General features: G+C 42.7%; 1 protein-coding gene across 2 annotated transcripts in view; it reads right to left on the bottom strand.

The window, feature by feature from the left end:
* Positions 1–21,237, bottom strand: part of Lrrc49 (leucine rich repeat containing 49) — a 111,104-nt gene extending 89,867 nt beyond the window's left edge. The window contains exons 1-8 of one of the 2 annotated variants that reach the window (XM_052188132.1): positions 20,920–21,237; positions 20,237–20,293; positions 18,130–18,217; positions 13,772–13,969; positions 13,339–13,441; positions 11,055–11,258; positions 5,691–5,757; positions 1,069–1,212 (exon numbers count right to left, since the gene is read on the bottom strand). In XM_052188132.1, coding sequence (XP_052044092.1) covers positions 1,069–1,212; positions 5,691–5,757; positions 11,055–11,258; positions 13,339–13,441; positions 13,772–13,969; positions 18,130–18,217; positions 20,237–20,293; positions 20,920–20,967 — 909 coding nt within the window. In that variant the 5' untranslated portion in view covers positions 20,968–21,237. The remainder of the gene's footprint in view (positions 1–1,068; positions 1,213–5,690; positions 5,758–11,054; positions 11,259–13,338; positions 13,442–13,771; positions 13,970–18,129; positions 18,218–20,236; positions 20,294–20,919) is intronic. The other variant, XM_052188133.1, reaches the window with a different exon arrangement.
* Positions 21,238–24,950: the final 3,713 nt, after the last annotated feature.

The raw sequence follows: 24,950 nt of genomic DNA, 5'->3' as shown, positions 1-24,950 counted from the left end.
ATTTTGCTTACAGACAGGCTATCTCAGGCCTACCTGAATAGCAAGGTAAGTTTATGAGGAACTGGCCTTTTGTGTTGCAGGCCTCACACAGGGAGCCCTTGAGAAAAACAACCTTTCTTAGCTTATCAGGTGTGATTCAGGATACAGTTTATACTTAATACTCAGGAAGACTCAATTGAGTCTGAGGGAGAGAGTAGAGAGGCAATAGATAGTTTTTACTCAGAGAGGCAGTAGATTCTCTCTACTTAGAGACTCAGAGGAGGAATGAGTTAGTTAATTCATCAAGCTAAAGGCTAGAGGCTGGAGCGGATCCAGCTAATCGCCCAGGGCCTAGGGCAGGCCCGGGCTGAGGCTAGGGACTTAAGGAACTGATCACCAGGGACCTCAAAGGGCCTACGATAGCCCCAGGCATGGAACAGAGAAGAATGCAACTGACAGACTAGACAGAAGTACTCTAGGACAGAGAAAAGGGAAGGAGGTGATTGGAGAAGGGATGGAGAAAAGGTTTATGGGACATATGGGGAGGGGCGATCCAGGAAAGGGGAAATCATTTGGAATGTAAACAAATATAGAAAATAAAAATATTAAAAAAAAAAAAAGACAGTGTGAGCCAGACAGCTTCCCAAGCTCTACAATGTCGCCATTTTCGCCAAGAGGCTAGACACGAGAATCATCCTTCTTCAACTCCCGGGCCAGCACGACATCAAGACCAAGATGAAGAAGCAGTTTAGCCACATGGGCCCTGGACTTTGGGTAAACACCTTGTATTACCCGAGAAAGCCTAGCTAGCCTTTTACAGATGTACATGATGCTAATTTGAGATGTTAACTTGACTGGACTTTGGGAGATACCCGAAAATACATTCAGATTTCAAACCGCCTCTATGGTCATGTTAGTTTGTCATTTTCCACCAGGCCTGTGTCTTCCTGGACCAAAAAATCCTGGTTATCCCGTGACAGATCTATGGTCTGTAACAGAGGTAACCCTCCCACCACATAAGACACTGAGCATTTGCATCACTTCCTCTGCAGAGCAGCAGAACTCGTCTGGAGCCCACTGGGTACTCACCACAAAGGTGATCTGGTTGTGCCGAAGGTTAAGCTCTGTTAGTGAATCCAGACCGTTGAGATTGTCAACATGACTCAAGAGGTTCCTGGCGAGGTTTAAAACTCTCAAATCACACAAATGATTAACATTTTCAATTTTGGTAATCTGTTTTTAAAAAGAAAAAAAAAGGAGCATGATTAGCATATATATGTTTCAAAACTCCAAAAATAAAATATTCAAGTCACCAGATTTAATGCAAATTTATATGGAGATACTTAAAGTCTATTTAAGTGTCTCATGCGGCAAATCTCATGAAGTCATTCAACTTGTGACTATTAGCTAAGGCTCCTAGCTGATAATTTAATCATGATAAACATATCAAGCAAGTTTCCTCCAATAACGAGGCCCTTCGGAGCTGTTTTCAGGCTGTTGGGTCCCACGCCTATACACTTCCTGTCCTAGCAACAACTCTGACCCTAAGCCACAGGTCCACAATGCTTTGAGACAAATCAAGCTTGTCAGGGCACAAGCAAAGAACAGGGCTGACATGAGGTTGCCAGGACTTGAGAGAGGCAAGAGTCCGAATGGAAAAACTGAAGGAACTCAGGGACCCTGTGGGAGGAAAGGTGGACTCTTTCCTCCCAGAACAAACAGGAGTACTTAGGACAGGAGACACCGCTCAGCCAGGGTGCAATGGTGGGCACTGGCCTGCAAAAGAAAAGAACTTAGCTTGTGGAAGAAGCCACGCAAGCACAGCAGCAGAGGGCCACAGCAGGGAGCAGAGAGAGCACAGCAGGATGGTAGGCCCCACTGTGATTTCTCAGCCAACAGGGCACAGAGGGTGAATGTCTTCAACACAGGATGGGGGAGGGAAACTCATCACCCTCTTCCCAGGACACCCTCAGGAAACAGTGGGGCACTCACAATGCTTTCTATTAAAGGGATACTTCAGGGACAAGAGAGACCCTTGGGGTTGAGAGTTTGCTGATATTGCAGAGGACCAGCATTCCGTTCCCAGCACCTACATGAAGGCTTAATGTAACTCCAGCTCCAAGGGATCCAATATCCTCTTCAAATGCACACACATACACAAAAACACATACACACAAACACATATGCACAAGGCACACAGATCTTTTCTTAAAAGAATAGAATCTACCATCAGTGGATATTAATCTACTCCTTTATATTGCTTTAACAATTTGCTATTTTTTAAATCTAATACTTTAAAGCATGTTTGCTAATAGAATCTCTTTTTAGATTTATAATATAGTTTCCATGATGTAAGCTAGGCTCTGCAATCTCATTTGGATTCTTTCTAGACTCAGGAAGAGGCATATGTATGGATGTATTATAAATTGATAATATATGAAGGTAATCTGTGGTCATGTTTAAAATTTGTTCTAATTTATTCATCTAATTGATTTAAAGTGAAATAAAGTTATATAAAATTTTAAAAAGAAATAGCAAGGTTACAAAGACTTATGAATGGCAGGACTGTACAAGTAGACATGTACAAACAAGTAGTTTACACTAAATATATGAGGTAATTTAAATATATGGACAAAAATTGCAATAAAGACTATATAAAGGGAACTCAGTAATGAAAATGCAAACTTTAAAGGCTCAAAATACAGAGAAAAGGCAGAAATAGAACAATCTACCGCACAGACCGACAGTGATGGTGGGCACACTGAACGACGGCCTAACTGTAAGCCACACTGAGAGGAGAGCACAGGGCTGCTGCACACAGGAGAGCTATATGCTCTGGAGTTTGGATAAAGACAACTTTCCCATGTGTGCATAAGGAAAAGGCAGTGTCTGACAACCACAGGAAGGGTGTGTTCTCCCTGACAAAGCTATTACTGAAAGAGCAGATTTTTTAGAAGCACATTTGTATCTTTTTGAAGCATCTCTAGAAAAACAAAATCCGGTGAGACAGCTCAAAATCTGGACTAGAAGCTAAAGCCAGTCTCCCAGATTCCTGAGTATTCACCACTACTCTCATACAGGAGGCTAGGGCTTGATGTTTCTACTTTTGAAATATTTATTCAATCGGTCGCCTTACATAGCTAGCAATAACATGTCCCCATCATGAGATTACAACTAGTGTGCCAACTGTAATATCTCCAGAGAAAAGTTTCCTGTCTGCCAGTCAGTTTTCTATTACCTTGATACAAATCAGAGTTATTCAGGAGGAAATATCAACTGAGGAAGTGCGTCCATCACACTGGCCTGTAGGGAAGTCTGTGGGACATGTTCTTGATTGATTTGTGTGGGAGCGCCCCACCCACTGTGTGTGGTGCCACCACTGAGCAGTCAGTCCTGATTGCTATAGGAAAGCAGGTTGGGCTGTACAGGAGGGGGAGCCAGTAAGCAGCACTCCTCCATAGCCTCTGCTTCAGTTTCTGCCCCCAAGTTCTTGTCTCATTTCCACTGATGATGGGCCACGACGTTAACTTGAAATAAGCCCGTCCCTCCCAAAGAGGACTTTGGTCACGGTATTTACCACAGCAACAGAAAGCATGCTAAGATATCACCTCCTCTTCTCTTTCCACTCTCCAATCCATTTCCTGACCAGAGCCATCATTCCTCTAGACACTCATGTCCATAGGACAGCTGTGCTTAACATTATGTTCACTGACTTTAATTTCTAATGCAGTAAAATAAGCTGGAAGAGACCCATGTTAGACATTGATTTATTTAGTGTTTTGCTTGAAACACTGCCTGTAACAGCCTTTGCCAAGCATGGCACCACTGGCTACCTGGAACAGAACCTAGAGAAGCACCTAGACCATAGGCTGCTGCCCTTAATAACCTGCTAGCTGCCCCACAGGCTCCTGTAGAGCCTCGCTGGCTTGCCCCCACCCATTGTTTCAGATATAAAGTGAGTACACAGACTGGCCCTGGCATGGAAGCCTCTCGGGAGCTGTCCTGGCCTCTGTCCACTGGTGACACCACTCTTCCACTCCCACTGGTGTCAGAGCACTTACTCCAGGAAGGTTCCCACTATGCTAATGAGATTGAATTCTAAAGACTAAGAACCTTCACTTAACTTATGCTTAAGTTTTCTTCTTTTTAATACATTCATTCATTTTATTTAGGGGGAGGCACGCACATGTCCAGCATGAGTGTGGGGCAGAGAATGACCTGTGAGAGTTGGCTCTCTCCTTCCATCATGTGGGTTCCAGGGACAGAACTCAGGTTGTCAGGTTTGGGAGCACGTGCCTATCTTTACGGTAAAGATAGGGCCCCAGTGCTACTTTGCTGTTTGTACCAAAAGGTCCATCTCTTGATGTTTTAGGACCCTTAATGTCACAATGACTGTCCCTCTTCTCTCTGAAATATACCAAAGCTCTGCTAGTTGACATCAGATATTTTGAAAGAAGACTCAGATTCTCATTTCAAATTCCCTCCTTGTGACTTCAGAACTTTGGGAAACCACTGTGTACAAATGTGAAGTCTTAGAATCAAGCTTTCAGAGCACAGTGAAGTTATAAGGCACACAATGATAGCCAACTTCTCTGGGCTATCACTGTAAACCTAAGACTAGCAGCTCTCCCAGAATCCTCCAGGCCATTGCACCAGACTGGAACTACTGAAACACCCAGCACTGTGGACTGAGCAAATAGGAGATTTTTGATCTCTCCAGTAGGAGACAGTCATTGTTGAACTGAATGAAACAATTTAATAACACACATGCACACACACACACACACACACACACACACACACACACACAGTCTTAAGGTTTCTATTGCTATGATGAAACACCTTGACCAAAGCAACCTTGGGGAGGGAAGCATTTATTTGGCTTACATTTCCATATTGTAGTCCATCATTGAAGGAAGCCAGGACAGGGACTCAAACAGGGCAAGAACTTAGAGGTAAGGAGTGAAGCAGAAGCCATGGAAAAATGCTGCCTACTGGCCTGCTTCTCATGGCTTGTTCATCCTGCCTTCTTATAGAACTCAGAACCACCAGCCCAGGGACAGCACCACCCTTTCCTATCAGTCACTAACAAAAAAAAAAGCCTTAAAGCTTGATATTTATCAATTGGGGGTTCCTTCCTTTCAAATAACTTTAGCTTGTATCCAGTTGACACAAAACTAGCCAGCACATATGCATTATATGAGTTTCCTGTAGAGAACCCTGACTAATAAATATGCTACAAGATAAAAAAAATAATACTTCCTTAGTGTGATGAAACCAATTTTACAAATCTACAAGGGCATGATGGTCATGAAATCCAGGACACAGGTAACCCCTGATGAAGAAGCAAGGGGCAGGAAGAAGGAAAAACTCTGAAGCAGAAAGAGGTCAGTAAGATCAGAATGGCTCTTGAGTTTTGCCTAAGTACAAATTGTCATAACTAAACAGATCCCAGGGTCTCATCTGTGATTTACTTCTAAGAAACTAGGAAATCCTACACCAAAAGGTTAAAGACCTTAGACAATCAATGAATCTGTAAAGTAACACTTACAATTCAATGTTAGCATGATTCTTGAAATATTTGTAACACAGAATGTGCTGGAGACTTTTAAGGGAGAAGAGAGGGAGAGAGAAATGTAAGGATGGAGAAGGGGAGAGAAGAAGAAAGAGAGGAAGAGAAAGTGGGAGGGAGGAAAAAAGCTGTACAGTACCTGATTTCCATGAAGGTCCAAGACATCTAAATTTTTTAGATTCTCCAGATTTGAGATTTTCTTGATTCTGAAAATCAAAATAAGAAGAATTAAAAAGAAACACAGACACTTCATATGTATAAATCACAGCCTGCTGAGGCAGAAAGGTACACTCATTTTAATATTTAAATTCTTCCCACTGCACACATAGAGGGGTAACAGGTGCATAAATGTCTTACTTTAGAGAAAAGCAATTCTACTTCTAACCTTAGGTCAAGGTGTGTGTTGGGGAGTAGGGGCAGTGCCAGGCACAGTGGCACATGCCTACAGTCCCAACTGTCTGAAAGGTAAAGCAAGATGATCACTTGAGCCCAGAAGTTTGGGAATTCAGAGAGATCTTGGGGCAACAGAGCAAGATGATGCTTTAAAATAAAAAAATAAATAAATAAATAAAAGAATTTAAATTTCATTGCTAAAATTAAAACTCCCCTGGTGGCTAGGTCTACCCATGTTCTTCTCATTTCTGCCCTCTATGGCTACTCTGCCTGCCTTGCCGCCCACAAGCACACTCTTGGCATGAAAAGACTTCTTATTCTCATGGTTCCTATGGGTCCTACAGGTTCACACCATAACTACTCAGCAGGGAGCAGGAAATGACAGAAAACTTCACTGTTACCACCAGTGTCTATCATTACCTATTCCTGTCATCACTATTCGTTGTCTCAAAGAACAGTGTCTACCTCTTCAGTGCTTCCAGAAGGCAAGCCACCATGCTAGCACAGTGTACACCTAAACCTCATGAATGCCTAACCTTTTCAGACCTCAGCCAGCTGGCATCATTGCCAGAAAAGAAGAACTCATCGCCACCCAACTCAATCTAACTTACTGATAAGAATAGTCTTCCTTTCCCACCCCGCACCACTGCAGCATGGCTTTAGCTCTTTCCCCCTTCAGGCATACCACACTCTGCACAACCCCCCTCCTTGTCTCGCCTAAAACCTCAGAGTCTGTTTTTTTCCTGGAAAACAATTTAAACTACCAGTTCTCCTTCACTCAAACTACGTGCATCCCGGTAAACTCACGACCGTCACTAAAGGCAGGGTATGCCACACTACCCATCAAACCATGAGCATCCTTGTGGACTCAAACACCTTTACCTAAGGCCAGGTACTTCAGACCATCCTGGCTAGCATCTAGATATCTGGTTAATAGATGATTTCTCTTTTCACTTTGTTTTTGTTTTGTTTGTTGTTTATTTGTTTTGCTCCTGATATACCTAGAACGCTTGGAGGAAGTTGCAGAAGCCCAACTACATAGCTTAGGCAGAGCCATGCTCCCCAAAAGCGATCTGACCTCATTGTTAGAGAATTCACAATCCATTCTGTCATCTGCCCTAAAACAGTGGTTCAAACTCTTCTGTGAATCAGACTTAGCTGTAGAGCTTACTAAAACATTAACGATCAGCTCTTCCTATTTTCCTTTGAACTAGTTTTGTCCTCCAGATGGTTCTCATATTGAGTTATGCATTTAACACTGGTTAAGCTACTTATCCAGAAATATGGTGTATGTGGGGGGGTGGGAAGGGAGGTATATGTGTGTGCATATGTATGAGCATTGTGGTGTATGTGTGTATATGTATATGTGATATGTATGTGCATGTGGTGTGTGGGGGTGAGGTAGACACTTGTGTGTGTGGAGCTATGTATGAAAGTCTGAGGCGGATGTGAGGATATCTTGCTCTAATCACTTCCCTCTTTTTTATTGTTGTTTGGTTTTGCTTTTCTTTTTGAGATAGGATGTTTCTCCAAACCTGAAGTTCACCATTTTGAGTATACCACCTAGGCAGCAAGCCCCATAATCTGCCTGTCTCCACTCCCTATCACTGGGGTGCCTGGCATTTTAAAGTGGAAACTTCATGTCCTCATGCTTGTTGGCGAGCATCTCCAGCCCCAGTATAATGCATTTAACATTTTTGAAAATTATCTTCAGGGATAAAAAAAATTGTCTTCACCCAGAACACTCTGATATAGAGGCCCAGTGGAACCCATGGGTAGTTAACCAGAGCTCTCTGATCTAGGGTCTCAATGGAACCTATGTGCTGTTATCAGAGCAAAGTGTGGCTGGAGGCTCTTGGGAAAGGACATAAAGGCAATGGCACTGAAGAAGCTCCACTGGTCATCTGAACCTAGACGCTCCTATGCTCTGGTTCCATGGCCTGGGGAATTTTCAAAAGAAGCTAGAGAAATCTGTTCTGACTAACGGGGCAGAAAGTCATCCACAACACACAGCTGGAGATGCTCAGTCAGGTCCCTTCTGCTCTCCAGAGCTCACCAGAGTGCACCAGAGCTCTCTATAGGACTTCTGTCAACATGGTTCCAGCCAGGAGCACGGGCAGCTATTTTTGGAATCAGAGGTATATGTTGTGGATCCTTGAGGGACACCTGATTTGGAGGGTGTAGCAAGTTTTCTTGTGACAACATTTCACTTTAATTTACATTTCCTAGCAGTTCAACAACTGTTTAATAGCACCTCCTTCTGTGAAAATTAAAGTATAGTTTTCCAGAACAAGCAAGCAAAAGACCAAGAGGAGGAAGAGAAGAAAGAGGAGGAATCTCTATTAGATTGTTCCTATTGCAGCAAAATAAGGACACAGAAGAGGGCACTAGGTTTCTCAGTGCTGGAAACCAAAAAAAACTTCAATAAAGCCAAAACAATGCTGTCTTCTGGGTCAAGATGAACACATTGTTTCTGAGAAGCTGAGAAGTGAAAACAGGTGGAAAGAGTGAGATGATTCTCACTAAGTGCGACCAGACCTAGCATCCAGATAGTGTTTAAATTAAGAGGTGGGGTCACAGATGTCTCTAGAAAATATTTTGATCTACAGATGAAAAGGGAGATCTTCAGGCAGTGATACTGAAGAATAAATATGAGCTGGACACTAATAACTCAGAACCAGAAAGAGGAGGAGGAGCCAGCAGGGAGCACCCAGAAAGGCAAGCCTTAAGGCTGGAAGCCAGTGACCTCCCTCCTCGTGTTGCTCAGGAAGCTGCCTAGAAATATCCTCCTGCTGTGTGACTGTATTTACACACAGCTGACCATGCCAGGTCCATTCTACTGCTCCATTTCCACATCTCTAAGATGATAGGACTTATTTCTGATGTCATTTCAAATGTTGATAGTCCATTGTTTATTAATTTCCCAAATTCTCTCCAACTATGTGAAACTTTTCCTTTGTACATTTAATTATGTGTTTATGTGTGTGAAGGGCAAGTATGTGCAGTGCTCACAGAGGCCAGAAGAGGGCATGAGATCCCCTGGGCTGGAGCTGCTGGAGGGCAGGCCTGATGTGGGTGGGTACTGGGACATGAACTTGGTTAGGTCTTCTGCCAGGACAGTACAAGCTCTTAATCATTGAGCTGTCTCTCCAATCCCTCAAACTCTGTAATTTACTAACTGTGGAATTACTAACACAGCATTTGAACTAATAAATTACACTGATAGAATCTTCAGAGAACCATCAGGAAAAATACGATCCTAAAATTCTGGGGCATGACCTTGAGGATGCAGAGCCAAGAACACAACATCTTCAATCACAGAACTTCAAATATTCTATAATCTGGACTAAAGTAAAGTCAGAAAACTGTAGATGCAGGAGGTTCATACTGACCTCTTCCTACCATTTTACCCTAAGACCATAAAAAGACTCTCTGACCTACATCCTCTGTGATATATCATAAGAACCTCAGTTCAGATGAGTCCTGCCTATAAACAGAAAACAACAGGAATGAACAGTCACAGGAAGAGCATGGACAAACAAGCCTGGCTGGGCTGTCCAGGTCCCCACATGGACCACAGTCCTCTGTCCAATCACATCCCTCTACAGTTGCCCACTACCCATCAAACCTAAGATGGCCAATGAACTTTAACCTACTTCTTTGGCCCTTCTTATCTGAAGACCACTAAGTCACATAAACTTAAATAAATGTGTTAGGCTCTTCTCTTTTGAACTGCTCTTCTCATCAGGGTGTCAGCTGCAAACCTTGCAAAGGGCAAAGGACAATGGTGTTGCTAACTATTAGACTCTACTAATCCTTCTTCTAAGGTACTGAAAAGCTGTTTGGTAAAACTGAATGAAAAGTCTTGAGTACTCTTAAGGTCATGAGTCAGGAATCAAGTAGCTCCTGTCTGCCAAGCTCTAGACAAGGATCCAGGGCAGTGCACAGACAAGATGTGACGCTAAAACATTCTGAGGGTTGGAGGGGTGGCTCCACTTTAAGAGCACTTGCTGCTTTTGCAGGGGACCTGAGTTTGGTTCCCAATACCACATAAAGCAACTCACAATGGCCTGCAAGTCCAGCTCCAGGGGATCTAATGCCTTCTTCTGGCCTCCACAGGCACCAGGCATGTAGGAGGTGCAGAGACATACACTTAAGAAAACATATACACGTGTACAAATAATCAGAAACTCAAGTCATTAAATAAAAACATACAGTGTCACAGAGAGTGACATACTCTGAAAAGGAGTCAAGGGCTGATGTGACAATTACAAAGGAATGACTGCCTCCCTCAGGCAAACACTAGCAAGAAAGACAGGTGAATCATACAAGCCTTGAGTGAGCACACATGCTTAAAATATACCCTGGGAAGTCATACAGTCAAACCTGGGATCTCCCACTCCCTTTTAGTTAAGACACAGCACTAGAGCAGTGCCAGCAGGCCTGCCAGATGGATGGAGCCCCATAGAACAGATCATGGCGGGATTTCAGTGCTAGAACTCAAACCCAGGCTCTCACGCATGCCAGGTCAATGCTACCACTGACTTCCGCTAAACTTTCTTCTAATAATGCCCACGGTGTTACTCTGCTGTGACTTACCATCTGAACACTAGATGGATTCTATTAGGCTGCAGGCAAGAACTGCTCCGTAGCTTAGCAGCTAGGAGTACTGACTACACAAGCACACGGAACTGACTCTACAATGCCAACACCCACATCAAAAGCAGGGTGCAGCAATGTCCACCAAGATCCCAGCTCTGCAGAGATGGAAAAGGAATGTCCTGGGTGCTCACATGATGGCCAGTCTAGTGCCTTCCAATACCCAAAACACAAGCTATAAATCAGTGAGAGACTTGCCTCAAGAGAACAGGGCAGAGAGTGACAGAGCAGGACACCAAAGGCCCTCCTCTAGCCTCTGTGTGCACTGTGAGCACCAGCACAGACATGTGCATATACATGCATATATGTACACACACAAGCACATATACATGAACACATGCATACACATGTACAGTGTACATATATATACACATACCATATACACATACCCCCCCAACACATACAACACAGGCATATACCCATATATGCAGAGAAACTGCTTTACAAATACCTGTTTTTCCCTAACAGGAGGACACGGAGGGATTTCAGAGTGGAAAGTCCACTAATTTCTTCAATCTGGTTATCATATAAGTCCAAGAATATTAATCTCTGTAGATTAGAAATATTTTGGATCCGAGTTATAAAATTGTGCTGGAAGTTGAGCAAGCGCAGGTGCTCCTCCCCGTCGATGATGGGGCACACAGTCAGCTTTTGTCTGGAAGAGAGGTAAGGTCAGTCAGACCTCTCCACAGAAAGCTGGATGCTGGGTTTGACTGTCCAAAACTAGCTTTAACCCTACAGAGCGTTCATTCTTCTACAAGATGGGATGGAGACAATTCTGAGTATGTCTAATTGTATTTAACAGTGAGCCTCTTCTATACAGAGAGCAGGACTGCTTCCATTGTGAAGAAAATCAGCACATGCCCATGGAGAACTCTACCCATAATAACATGGCCAGGGAGGCTCTACCCAGACCATACAATGGCCCTGTGGGATTCTGCATGTAGATCCAAAGGCTCTTCAAGGAAAATACAGCTCTGTCTGTGCACCAACAATATTAGCACAAGTCATCAGAAACATAACCAGTGAAAATCACATGGGTAGAAGTTTTGAAGAAAATAAATCAGAAGGCTATGAACGCAGGCAGAATATGGAAGTGATCAGAATTTTTATATGCAATGAAAAAATAAAGAATGGTTAGCAGGGACAGATAAGGGAGTATTAATGGGCATACGGATATGATGTTTTAAAAACAGACCCTTAAAGCTGTGCATAGCAGTACATGGTTTTAATCCCAACACGTGGGAAGCAGAGGCTGGTGCATATCTGAGATTGAGGCAACTGTAATCTGCATACTAAGTTATGAACCAACAATTGATACAGAATGAAATCCTATCTCAGAGAGAGATGGGGTGGGCAGAGAGAGAGGCCTTGGAGAAGTTGGTTTAAGAGAAAAGTAAAAACCATTGGGTAATGATATGATTTCTGAATACGAGCCACAAAGCTAAAAATAGTGTGGCTCGTATTCAGAAATCACCTCATGCTTTTATACTCTCATAGATGGCATTTGTTGTGTAAACTATAACTTAAAATGATTACAAATATGCTAGTGGAAATTTGTACCTTTGCTCTTAACAAAACTTGAATCGTGCCTTCCCTGCTTGGTCTTTCTGTCTCTTGCAGTGAAAGCTGTAACTCCAATCCTGGAGTCAGTTGTCACTCACATGGGAAAAGCACTTCCTACCTTCTTTCCACAAACTGCTATGCCTTGAAATAAAGTAAGCAATGGCATAACAACCTCCAAGAGGGCCCTGCTCCACCTGTAAGAGCCTTGGGACATGAGCCCCTGCCCATTACGGACACCTGTACAGGACCATGATTTATTGACTTCTGTTTCCTTCTTGGACCCAATGGACTTCCTTCCTGTATTTCAGGCCTACATTTAGGTAAGGGCCAAGAATTTCTTCTTAGAGTTAGAATCTTCTCTTGAACACTCAGTCCCTGACCAGAAATCCATACACTAACTGCAGAAATCACTACTGTTACCACTGGCTGTCAAGCAGTATTTCCCAAGGTGGTTCTTCACTGCTCACCCAACTTTCTTGACTACAACACATGACAGCTATGGCATCTATTGTCAAACAACACAAGGCTGGGTTACTATTCTTGCCTATATTTGAGGAAGGGGGAGTTCCTACATAATCCTTCAAACATTAAAACATAAGGCAGTACTTAGGATGGGAATCTCAAAACCTACCTACTTTCTAAAGCTGTCATGAGAGATACTGTTCTCAACTAGAGCTCTGCCTACAGGACAGAGCCTTTCCCTGTACATGCAGGAGGGCCAATCCCGCATGAGCTGCACACTGACTGCTATAGTCAACTGTCCACAGCAGAGATGTTCTGTCTGATCCTCTGCCCAATGAACCATTACAGATCTCTTCCTGGTTATAAAGAGGGGCATTAAAACTTAGGTATTTACCCCCTTATCCATCACCTTACCAAGAGCATACTTTATTCTGGGCTCTGTTCTAGGTACCTAAGATACATACTTGAACAAAAATTAACATTTACAAAACATATTCTAGGAGGTCACAGACAATAAACATAAGTCAGTATTTAACATGTTCACGGATGTTAAGGTGGGAAACAAAGCAGAGAAGGGGGCGTGTGAGGGTGAGAGACTGTGTCTGGGGGGAGGGAGCAACAGAAATTCACCCTTGGAGTGATGGCATCTGAGAGAAGCACACAGGAGAGGTGGATATTGTGAAAAGGAGAAAAGAAAACGTCCTCACCTTTCTAGGGTCAGCCTGTCTGAGTAAAGAGTTTTCTCTTCAGAAGAACGCTGGAGAATAGGAAACGATGGCATTGATGAGCTCACCAGATTAATGTGATCACCTGTTGAGAAGGACACACAGACCACTTAATTAAGACAAATCTTAGCAGCTGTGAAACTAGAGCCACTGTTTAGAGGTCTTTGGAGCCTACAAAAATCTTTTCTAGATAGTTCCACAGCTTCTGTACTGGAAGCTGATTACTACTGTGGGGTGGGTGTCTTCTTCTCAACACTAAGATCTGTGCTCTGTGGGTGCCAAATAGCTTTCCCTTGCCTTACAGGTCAGCAGAAAGATCCAGAAGTACTCTAGCGCTGTCCTTATCCCTTTACAATTCTGACTACTGACACTACATGCCAACTACATGGTATGCTATATGATAGTCCCTCATTACCAGATACATTGGGGCCAGCACTATGACAGCCCTGCCGGATTCTGGGCTTTGAAGGTGTCTGAATGGAAGAGTCTCCAAATGCTGACAAGGAGGTTGTGGCAGTTCTCATGTCCAGCCCACAGAGTTCTGTCACGTTAGTTGTGGATGAGATGCATGATGACTTATTACGAGGCGAAGGACTTATTACTCTTCCATCTCCTTCAAAATATCAAAGAGTTTATCACAAAGCTACATAATACATGACTTTGCTATAGGATATACACAGAAAGCAGTTTGGGATAGCAGATGTAAACGTCACATCATCGTTTTCGTCCATGTAGGCAGCTACTATTACTAGAGGAGGCTGCAAAGACTCCAAAGTGGGTGTCAATAAGGCTAGGACACCAGTTTGGATACAGAGAGAATGTGATACCCCACAAAGTCCATGGGCTGTTGTTGGCTTCTGATAATAAGAAGTTTTTCATCTTAAACAAAAACTCATATGAAATGCATAGGCTGGAACAATGTGCGAAACACAGAGTAAAAGGACAGTCAGTGCTGCACAGACAGCTCAGTGGTTAAGAGCACTGGCTGCTCCTAACAGAGGGCCGAGGCTTGATCGCCAGTAACCAGCTAGGCAGCTTACACCCCTGTGACTCCAGTTCTGGAGGACCCAACTCCGTCTTCCGGCCTCTGCATGACTGTGGCACAGACACGCATGCAGGCAAACATTCACATGCAAATTTTATGAATACTTATAACTACTCTTTTAAAAAGAACAGTATATTTGTGCTTAAGTGTGTCTAGTTACTGGCTAATAAAGAACAGCACAGATGAGTTTAAGAAGAGGTAGATACTAAAGAACACATTCTAAAGAACTAGAATGGTGGAATAGAGTGGTCTGGAAGCAATGATGAAAAGTTCCAAAAATGTGAACCCCAGAGTATATTTACCATTACTTTTCTTTGGATACAGAGTCCACAGAAAGCAGCAAGTGATAAAGAAGTTGGTGATGGGGGTGTAGATGGGACGCTAAAATGTGAGGAGGCCACAGCATTCTGCTGCTTCAACTACCCAGCAAGAGGAAGAACATGCCTAGGAGCTAACAGGCCTTCAGGAGGTCACTAAGGATATAGCAAGAGCCTAGAGTCAAGTCACACACAGTTTGGAACTGTGAATCGGTCGTGTCAGTATCAGCTGGCCTCTTCGGGTCCACAGGCCAGGGCATTTCATTCTGCCCAGAAAACAATCAGTGCTCACTCTTGTCCCACTCTCTGAGGTAATGTGAAATATCCAGACAGCTAATCATGCTGTCCCAGGAGGTAAGCTTCTAGAACTAACACAGTGTTCACCAATAAACATCACGATAGGAACACTCGCAGGCAGGCTCCCCAGGCCACAGGAACCAGCAGGCTGATTTGGAGTCCAAAGCCGAAAACAGCCCAGGGATTAGCTCCAGCATAAAGATGAGCGCCCAAGGTCAGTGGAAGATGATGAAAGAAAACTTGGGGGAATAAAGAATCTCCTTTTGTCAGATGAACATTTCATTAGGTTCTTTGAATTACTATTAAAATTTGAAGTCAATCCAAGATTTACCAACAGATCAAAACTGTCCATGATTTGGAATGCAGAGGCAGATATCAAAGAATAAACTTCATTTACCCTTTGTGAATAAAAGAATTCTATCTTACATGCTTCAGTTCCTCAGACATACAAATTTGTTACTATTTTCAGCTGATAAGTTTACCATTGATACATTAGACCATAAATGGCAAAAGACAAAAATGATTAGGTAAAAATGACCTTAAAATCAACACATAAAAACGTGTGGTGGGGACCCGGGAATGTTTGAGCATCCATGTGTCTTTGTGGGTGTAAGCCCTCACATGGAGGGGGCCCGGAGGGTGTAATCCCTCACATGGAGGGGGCCCGGAGGCAGGGCTTTCACAGACGTGTTGGTGCCAGTCTTCCATCATGCTTGCCCTAACATCCCCACCAGATCTGGAAGCTCCTGAGAGCTGGGTCTTATTTTACATCCCACCAGAATTTAGATGCAGGAGGCCATCAGTGGATGAACCGCTTTTCCAGTTTGTGGGAGCTTAATTCAAAATCTATTTTGTGTTTTATTTCTATTAAGAAAAGAAAATCGGAAACTCCTGCATTTTAGTAGAAGTAGTACCTCAAAGTGCCCAGAGGCAAAATGGTCTACAGCTGAAGCTAGAGAGCTTGTGGATGGTTGTGTGAGAGTGTGAGAGACAGACAAGCTGCGGGGACAGCATAGCACATTGCCTCCTCCTGCCATGCACAGATTTACATGATAACTTAAAGGACTTAATGAGATTTGGTAGCATTGCTGGAGTAGCCAGCTCTTACAAAACCCTGGAGACACGCTAATGCTCAGTGACCCCTAACAGGCCTGAAGGAAACCACAGATCAGGGCTCAGAGCAGCTAGTCTTGAAACATCAAGTTCCTTGATTTTGACTGAGTACCACTGGTCATCCCGTGCTGGTAGGTTATGTGTGGTCTGACACGGGCTTGGGAGGACTAGATATGCAGGCATAGTTGATCACACAGAGGCCAAACTTTGTCTGACAAGATTTAAAATATGTAGACCTAAAATTTTTCCTGAGTATGTATGCTCTGGGTTATAGAAAATTGAGTGCAGAAGTCAAGCTAATAGCTACAATGTGTCTGGCTTTCTTTGGGAAACACTGCCTTGGAAGGAGAGTGCTGGGAATGATCAAGTCCACACTTAGATCAAGTCCACACTTAAGACATATCAAAGGAATGTCTTGTCACACAGAATAATTTTGAATGGAATCTTTTAAATAAAAGCCAATTCAGTTTTTTCTGCCAAAATTTATTTTTATTTTGTATTTTATGGGCCATGGATTTTATATATAAAACTTTGCCTCTAGGGTTCACTATATCAATACATCCACACTTTCCCTCATCAGCAAATATCTACTAATGCTGTTATCACTTATCATACAAATATAAATTAATACCAATCCCTTTTACTCCCTAGAAAAACAGTGAGAAAGTAAGTTTCATTCATAGCTGAGGGGAAAATTAAGGTTCTATTATGTAAAAGTATAAAAGTAACTCTCAAGGAAGACAAACTAACCTCTAGCTGAGAATGTGCAGGCTGGAATCTCAGCTCCCTGCAGACAGTGCAGACAGCACAGCACACACTATAGGAATGCACTCAGAGTCAAGTGAAGAGGGAGACAGGCATTTCCTGCACCACAGAACTAGAGTTACGCAGATGTCAATTCCAGGAATTGACAGTCTAGAGTTGAGGATGTAGGAAAGAGAAAAGACAGGCAAGGTTATATGGGTCCAAGAGAAAGGCCCAGAGATACTACACAAAAAAACCACAAAACCAAACCAAACCAAGCCAAACCCACTTACTAATCAATATTCAAACTATTCAATACTGCCTTTGGTTCATACAGTAATGAAATGGGCAATCAAGAGACCTCTGCTGACCAATCTTCTTGTATAGACATCTAGACACAGCAAGCAAATCTACAGGGCCAGAAAGCATTCGGGAGGTGGGGGTTGAGGGGGGGTGGGGCAGAGGGAAGCAGGTGCCCCTAGAAGGTTGAGGAGGTGGAGCTATATCCAAGGACTCAGAACTGATCCAAACTAGCACACACAAGTAACGAGTTCAATAGGAGTCGAATGTTCTGAAGGAGACTTCACTTTTATTGTAAAAACATCTTTCAGAAGTCCAACTAAATCATATTACCTAGCAACTGCCCAAGGGCAGTCCATACATTACATCACCACCACACCTGTCAGAAGCAACTGTGGCACTGTGAATGCATGCCCACAAAGACCACCAAGCCTACAACATCACAATGGGGAAGAGAAGGACACACTAGGAATCTGAGTTTTTAACAAACTCACAAATAAGTCACATCAATGATGCGATTCAATGCCTGTGTCTCTGTGACCATGTGACAGTGTGGGAAGATGACAGATTCTTTCTACTCCTGACTCTCCACTGCTTTCTTATTTTCAAAATATTTGTCTTCCTATAGCCTCTATCTTACTAATTAGCCATTATTTTTTATCTCTAATATATGATCAGAACATTCCTCTCCACCTACTTTCAAACTAAAATGGGGGGAGGTGTTGTTTGTTTGTTTATGCATTGGAAGCAATCCACCATGGTGTGTCTGACTGTCAGTCTGTCTGTCTATGTGTATCGATCTATACTGCCAATTCTGATTTAAACAATATCAAACCAAGTTTATAACCAATTGAATATTTCATTTTGTAGTTCAGTTATCTTGGGTTTTAGTCATACAACAATATTAAATGATACTGTTCAAAGAAACTGAATCTGCTCTCTGTTAATTGACAGTACCTTGCCTACTTGAGTAGTTTCTCTCCAGGTCATGCTGTAACAGTCTACCAGGAAATGATGGTGTTTCTCTATTAAGCTTGAATTCAACCTGAAAAACAGTATTTAAGAATATATATTGATAGGAAGAAATTAGCAGTCAGAAATAAACTTTATTATAAGAATAACAGATAAACTGTGCTTTCTTTTTTTTTAAAAAAAAAGGCCACATATATGATCCCATTTATATGAACTACCCACAGTTGAAAAATTCATAGACAGAAAGCATATTTACAGTTTCCAAGGGTTTAAGATAAGTGAAGAACAGGGAGCAAGTGCTTAATGAAGATGGAAGTATATGTGGAATGATGAATGTTCTAGATCTGAATTGAGGAGATGGTCTCACAATGCTGTGAATGTACTTAATGCCACTGAGGTGTAAGCTTTAAAATTGGCTATATTGGAATTTGCATGGGAGGTGTAATTTTTCCAAACATACAATTAAAGTCAGTTACACAAGATCAGATTAAAACACATCCAAACTCTCCACAAATATAATTGCCACAAATGCAATGACTGAAAGAATTATGTGCTCAATAAAAAAGAAATGCAAACAATAAAAGCTACATGGAACTCTTGATTTTTAAAAATCCTTCACATATCAAATTCTAAAGTAATCAAATTGCATATTTAAGAATTTTAACTCTTTTTAATAATTTTTCATGGCAGAACTGAAAAGCTCAAACCAGAATGACCTCTTATGATTATCCATTAAAATCTTAAAAATCCTTTTTTAAAGACTTACAGGGCTTCTCACTCACTCACCCACCCTATCACAGCAGCATTTACACTATATCATCATGAATACATGTCTACACACAAGAGAGGAGTGTAGAAAAAGGATGCTGAAAACACAGCATTCCTAAAAACACTTGACGATGGAAAAGGACCCACCTGGCAAAGGTAGGTAGCAAAGTTTTACATGCAGTCCATTATGCCTGATTCTAATAAATACATTTTCCATTAATTCAGCTGCTACTGGAGATGATCAAATGATGAGGCCAGGGAGTCACACAAGGAAGTGTTGGCTATTTTCACATCCAAACGTAACTAATCAGCTGCAGCCTTTGAATTAGTGGCCCCTTACGTTCAAACCTCCTATGGCCCCAATTTAGTCTCTTCCTGCTGCTGTCTGTAAACTCTGGTGTTTATACCACAGAGTCCCTCTCGTGATGTCCACTTCACAATGTTTTAGTGAACAACTGAACTGTAACAGTTAAGAAAGTGCACGTTATTTAAAGGAAGAAGTGTATAATATGTACGGATAGCTCAGGGAGGGGAGTGGGCCTGTGTGAATGCTGAGGTAAGGCAGGAAAGAAAGAAAAAGAAGTATCTCAAAAACTAAATGAAAAAGCCAGAGACTTCAGACATTACCAAGATATTACAAGTAAATGGTCTGGCTGTAGAAAGAGGGTTCAGTGGTTAGGGCCACTGCTGCTCTTCCATGGGACCTGAATTGGGTCCCTAGTACCCATGACAGGTGTTACAACTGCCTGTAACACCAGCTCCAGGGGATCTGACACCTTTCTCTGGCCTCCACAGAGACAGAGACACATACAAACAGACACACACACACACACACACAAATAAATAAATAAGAATCTAACACTCATTCTAACACGTAATGAAAACACTGTAACAACATTTCCACTGCTAAGCTAGTTTTTCTTTTGTTTTGAAATGAGTCACAAAGTGAAATCCTCCTAAAGTGTCCCATTTTATCCTTCCAGAGATGCCACCAATAGAATGACACCATCCTTTTACCCATGTCTAAGAAATAAAAGCATTTCTCAATTAAGTTATGCCATACAACCACTTTTAGGAAATACCTTCACCAGAAATGTTGAAATGTAAGGGGAGGGGACTCTTGTAATGGAATGACCTAAATTGATACAAGAGAGATGATTTGGCTTTATGAAAGTAGACAGAAAATAAAGTCAGCTTTATATTGAAGACCAAAATAGATACACTCAGCCCCCATGTCAGAATCTATTTATAAAACATGCAACTATTTGTGTAGAATATATGACCATTTATTTTCAACTTAAATGCAAATCTGCTTAAATCTTACTTTGTTTTTGTCAGAAAGTGACGACGTTTGAATAACCAGATGAAGTCCACAGTTCACCTGAAACGTAAAAGTTAAATTATAAAATGTATTCTTAATGCACACACACACACATACACACACACCATAGTATAAAGACATTATAAAAATTGGAACACAGTCAAATATTCCTTCTTTCTTTGCTTTTCTGGTAAATGATCATTTTCTGAAAATTTGTAAAATCAAGTTTAAAAATCAAATGCTTTCATTGATTTGTTTTTCAAAATGTCGGCGGAGGCACGGATTTCACCCACCTTGTATCTCAGGCTTTGGAGCCCTGACATTTCTCTCGCCAGTCAGGATGTCAGTGTTTGAATAAAAGAGGTGGGAGTGTCTATGAACAGGTTCCTTTCTCAAGAGAAAAAGAAAGGGGGGAGGGGGGATAACTAAAGGAATCCCAGCGTTTGCCTAGCAAACCAGCTCCACCTTCTGGGGAGCTCAGACCCCGGGCAAGATTTTAAACACCCATCATACAATATTCAAAATCTCTGAGTGTTTTGGACTAGCCCAGGAAACCCTAGCCTCAATGAGACAATAGCTTAAGTAGTCCCAGTCCCAGTAATGCAGCCCATCACCTAGGACAAAGACGCCAGTCGGAGAGGACAAGTCTACTGGAAAGGAAGAAATATCAAGAAGGCCCAACTCACGTTGTTTGCAGCCCGGCCAGAAACGGAGCGGTATTTCCCGGGAATCATGGCAAGAGACAGTCCAGGATGTTCGATCCTCCTTCGAGGTAATGCTACAGCTAAGATTCAAAGAGACCAAAAGGGGTCATCTCCCAGGCAACCCGCTCAGGGGTTACCATAGAAACCACCATTTCCGGTCTGGTCCTCGCCCCAGATCTGTGGGCTGTCTGGGTGGCTAGCCTTAGGGAGAATCTGTGCGGCCTGGTGCGTCAGCACTTCCTTGTTCTGGATTTTTTTTTTTTTCAGGGCGCTTGAAAACAGCGGGAGGATCCGGAGGAAGATAAGAGGAGGAAGAGGGTGGACACATTGGTGGCTATGGCAACCGTGACTTCCGGTCCTTTCCTCTTTAGGACCCGCCTCAACACTGCCCGCGGGAAGTTTAATTCCCTCTGCCTGCTGCTGCCTGTTTTCCTGGAAAAATCGCAGGGACGAGCTGAAGGAAAATGCCCAGAACCTTCACGTTTAGTTTGGCACTTCCACTGAGCCGAAGCAAAGAACGATACAGCCCGACCTGGAGACAGTGAAGGGGAAGCCAGCTTTCCTGAGGCCCCTGCGGGCAGAGGGACCGGGTGCGCCTAGCATAGGAGGAGACTCTACTGACAGCTCCGAGACTGTCCACCTGTCAAAAAAAATACTGAGGAAGAAAGCTGTGACGGTACTATTGCTAATAATCCCTTCCCTTACTTAAGCTTCTTTTGACGGACACTAGCTGATTTCAAGTTAATGTTCCTGGCGAGCTAAACTTCCCGGTCTCTCCTCACTGCTTACCTCTCTACCCCCATAAACACTGATCACCTTGCATCCGATTACCACTACTTGCTCTCTTAAAGACTTCCAAGCCCTCTTTGGGAAAATCAAGCTTCCGCCCTATTACCATTATGTGGATTAAGCAGTGGCTCCGTGACCGTGCAGAAGAAATGTTTAGTTCTAAATCTGAGAAAAGTTTGCCAAGACATCAGGTGGTCTGTAAATGACATTTTGGCTTTTAATTGTGAAACATGTATAGAATGACAGGGCTGAAGGCAACCTTCTCAACTAGGCCAAACCCAAAAGTTAACTTCTTCGAGGGCCTGGAATTCTTTTGTTTTGTTTTGTTTGTTTTGTTTTGTTTTTGTTTTTCAAGACAGAGTTTCTCTGTGTAGCCCTGGCTGTCCTGGAACTCACTCTGTAGACCAGGCTGGCCTCGAACTCAGAAATCTGCCTGCCTCTGCCTCCCAAGTGCTCTGCTTAAAGGTGTGTGCCACCACTGCCCAGCTTGGAATTCTTATTATAGCTCCAATCACCAGAACAATATTCTTTCTGTAATACTGACATGCTTCTCACATCTGGGTGAATGCCTAAGACCCTTTTCTTAGTTATATCCTATTAACGTTTGGAATGCAAACATATAATTTTTGGATCAAAATTATGAGCACAACTCACACATCTTTGCATGATTTTTGTTCTTTCCCTGCCACACCTATTCTGTTTAATACCACTGACCTGAAGAGCTCATACATGTAATGTTGACCTTCTAAGATTTTCATTCCTCTATATTCCTTTCTTTTGAGACTGTCGACCTGTTCCAGGAAGTAACCAGAGTTATTCCTTTTCCATTTCTGGCACCATCAATAAAGTCCTGTCCTTTTTTTAAAGCAATAAACTCAAATACAGTTTCTCCTGATCCCTGATTTACATATTATGTTATTAAAAAGATTTATCTTTATGTGTTGGGGTAGGTGTGTGGGTGTTAGCTAAGGTATGAAATCATGGTGGTTACCAGAATGGACTTGGTGGCCAACTCTGGGGCTTCCGTTAAGGTTCTGCCAATGACTAAGTTTCCTTACCTTCCTGTGCCCAGGCTTCTCATCTGTAATGTAAAGATCTCATTACATCTCTGCCGTAGCCTTTTTGAGAGCTGTAGGGTGTTAGTTACTTGGAGTAATGTCTGATGCACAGTACTTAGCATGTTAAGCATTGGTTGTAATCACAGTCAACCCTTGGCCCATATATTTTGCTTCTGAAGCCTGTGTTCATCCTGCCCTCTCTTCACTAACCCATTTTCAGGCGATGTTTTGAATGCTAAAAACCTGGAAGCTCACAGGGACACAGATGTGGTGCTGAGCTGAAGCATGGGGGGAGAACTGGACAGCCAAGTCAGCAGTATGGACCTGCATGAGAATGTGGGAAGTAGTCCATGCTTGTTATCTGTCTGATATAATCTCTGACGTCAGTGCTCTCAGCAAGCCAGTTGTGATGGCTGATCTGTCTGTCAGTTTGACTAGATCTGTAATCAACTAAATTGGTTACCATTAGAAACTCCTTGGAGAAATGTCCTTGATCAAATCCTTTGAAGCAATGAGAGCCCACCCTCAACATGGTGGCACCTTCTGATGGCAGCCCATGTGAACGGAGATGGAAAAATGAGACATTGCTTTCTGCCTGCTTGCCTTTGTTCCAGGTGAATTCATCTGTCTTATTACATTTCTTATCCAGTATCAGAGTAAGTTTCTTTGGGCTTCTAACATGGTCAGAATGCTCTTGGCCTTACATGCCAGATTGGAACTGCATAGGCATCTAGCCTTTCAGACTGAGCACCTAGCAGAGCCTCAGCCTCTCTGGTGTGAGATGACCGCTGTTGAACTACCCAGACCACATCCCAAGCTAATAAATCACCTTTTAGTGTATATTGAGTATCAGTCTGTTCCTTATAGAACCCTGACTAATACACTGGCCTTCCTCTTGCTCTCAAACTCAAGGCCACTCTTCTTCATAAACAGTTCAGTAATGACGCTGGAAACTCCTAAGTCCTGTTTAGTAGATTTCTCTAGAGTTATTGGATCAAACCCTACTGACCCTGTCAGCTCCCTATGGGAAGGAGCAACTAGTCACTGACCACTGTGTTTCCTTGACACGTTTTAGCAGGTGTTCAGCTAATACCTGTTAATGATAGGGCGTTCAGTGTCTTTAAAGCTCTAGACATCTTAGATCTTCCTGGTGCTTTCTGAAGGAAGCCCGGTCAGTCACAGACTCATTCCTTTTGTGTATATGTCCATTCATTTCCCAGCTCCCCTGGAAGAACCCGGTTAGAACTGGAAGGAACTTGGAAAACCATCCCATCCGAATGCTTCATTTTGTCGTTCAGAAGATGCGGTGAAGTGGTTTCCAACACTTACACAGCTGTTTAGTGACAGACAACATAAGAATCCCCTCCCCAGATCATCAACTTAAAGAAATTTTATGTACAGTTAGATGGCTCGGCCATTAAAGACATTTGCCACCAAGTCTGGTGACCTGAGATCAATCCCCAGGACCCACAAGGAAGATGGAGAGAACCAACTCCCTCAAGCTGTCCTCTGAACTCCACACTCACACTATGGCATATGTGTGCATGTATATATACAAAAAAGTAATAACTAAAATTTTAAGAAAATATTTAACTGCTTCAGGTTACTATCAGGTATCTTCTACATGCCCTTGTTTCCTCCAGGTCATGTTCTCTAGCTTAATGTGGTGGTTTGAATATGCTTGGCCCAGGGAGTGGCATTGTTAGGAGGTGTGGCCTTGTTGGAAAAAGTGTGTCACTGTGGGGGTGGGCTTGGAGACCCTCCTCCTAGCCCCCTAGAAGAGAATCTCTCTGCCTTTGGATCAGGATATAGAACTTTCAGGTCCTCTAGCCCAAAGTCTGCCTGGATGCTGCCATGCTTCCACCTTCATGATAATGGACTGAACCTCTGAACCTGTAAGCCAGCCCCAATTAAATGTTGTCCTTTTTAAGAGATGCTTTGGTCATAGTGCCTCTTCACAGCAATGGAAACCCTAACTAAGACAGTCGCCAAGCCCACCGCTACAGTAACACACCTACTCCAACAAGGCAACACCTTTTAATAGTGCCACTCCCTAGACCAAGCATATTCAATTACTACTTTCCTCTTTCCACGTAGTAGCCCTCACCTTCCTATTCTTCTACTATGAAAGGTTTGGTTAATAATTTTGAGTGTATATGGAGTTTT

Source organism: Apodemus sylvaticus, chromosome 7 (assembly GCF_947179515.1).
Source record: "Apodemus sylvaticus chromosome 7, mApoSyl1.1, whole genome shotgun sequence".
NCBI classification, from domain to species: domain Eukaryota; kingdom Metazoa; phylum Chordata; class Mammalia; order Rodentia; family Muridae; genus Apodemus; species Apodemus sylvaticus.
Note: the sequence above shows the minus strand (reverse complement) of the source record. Positions and strands in the feature narration are given on the sequence as shown.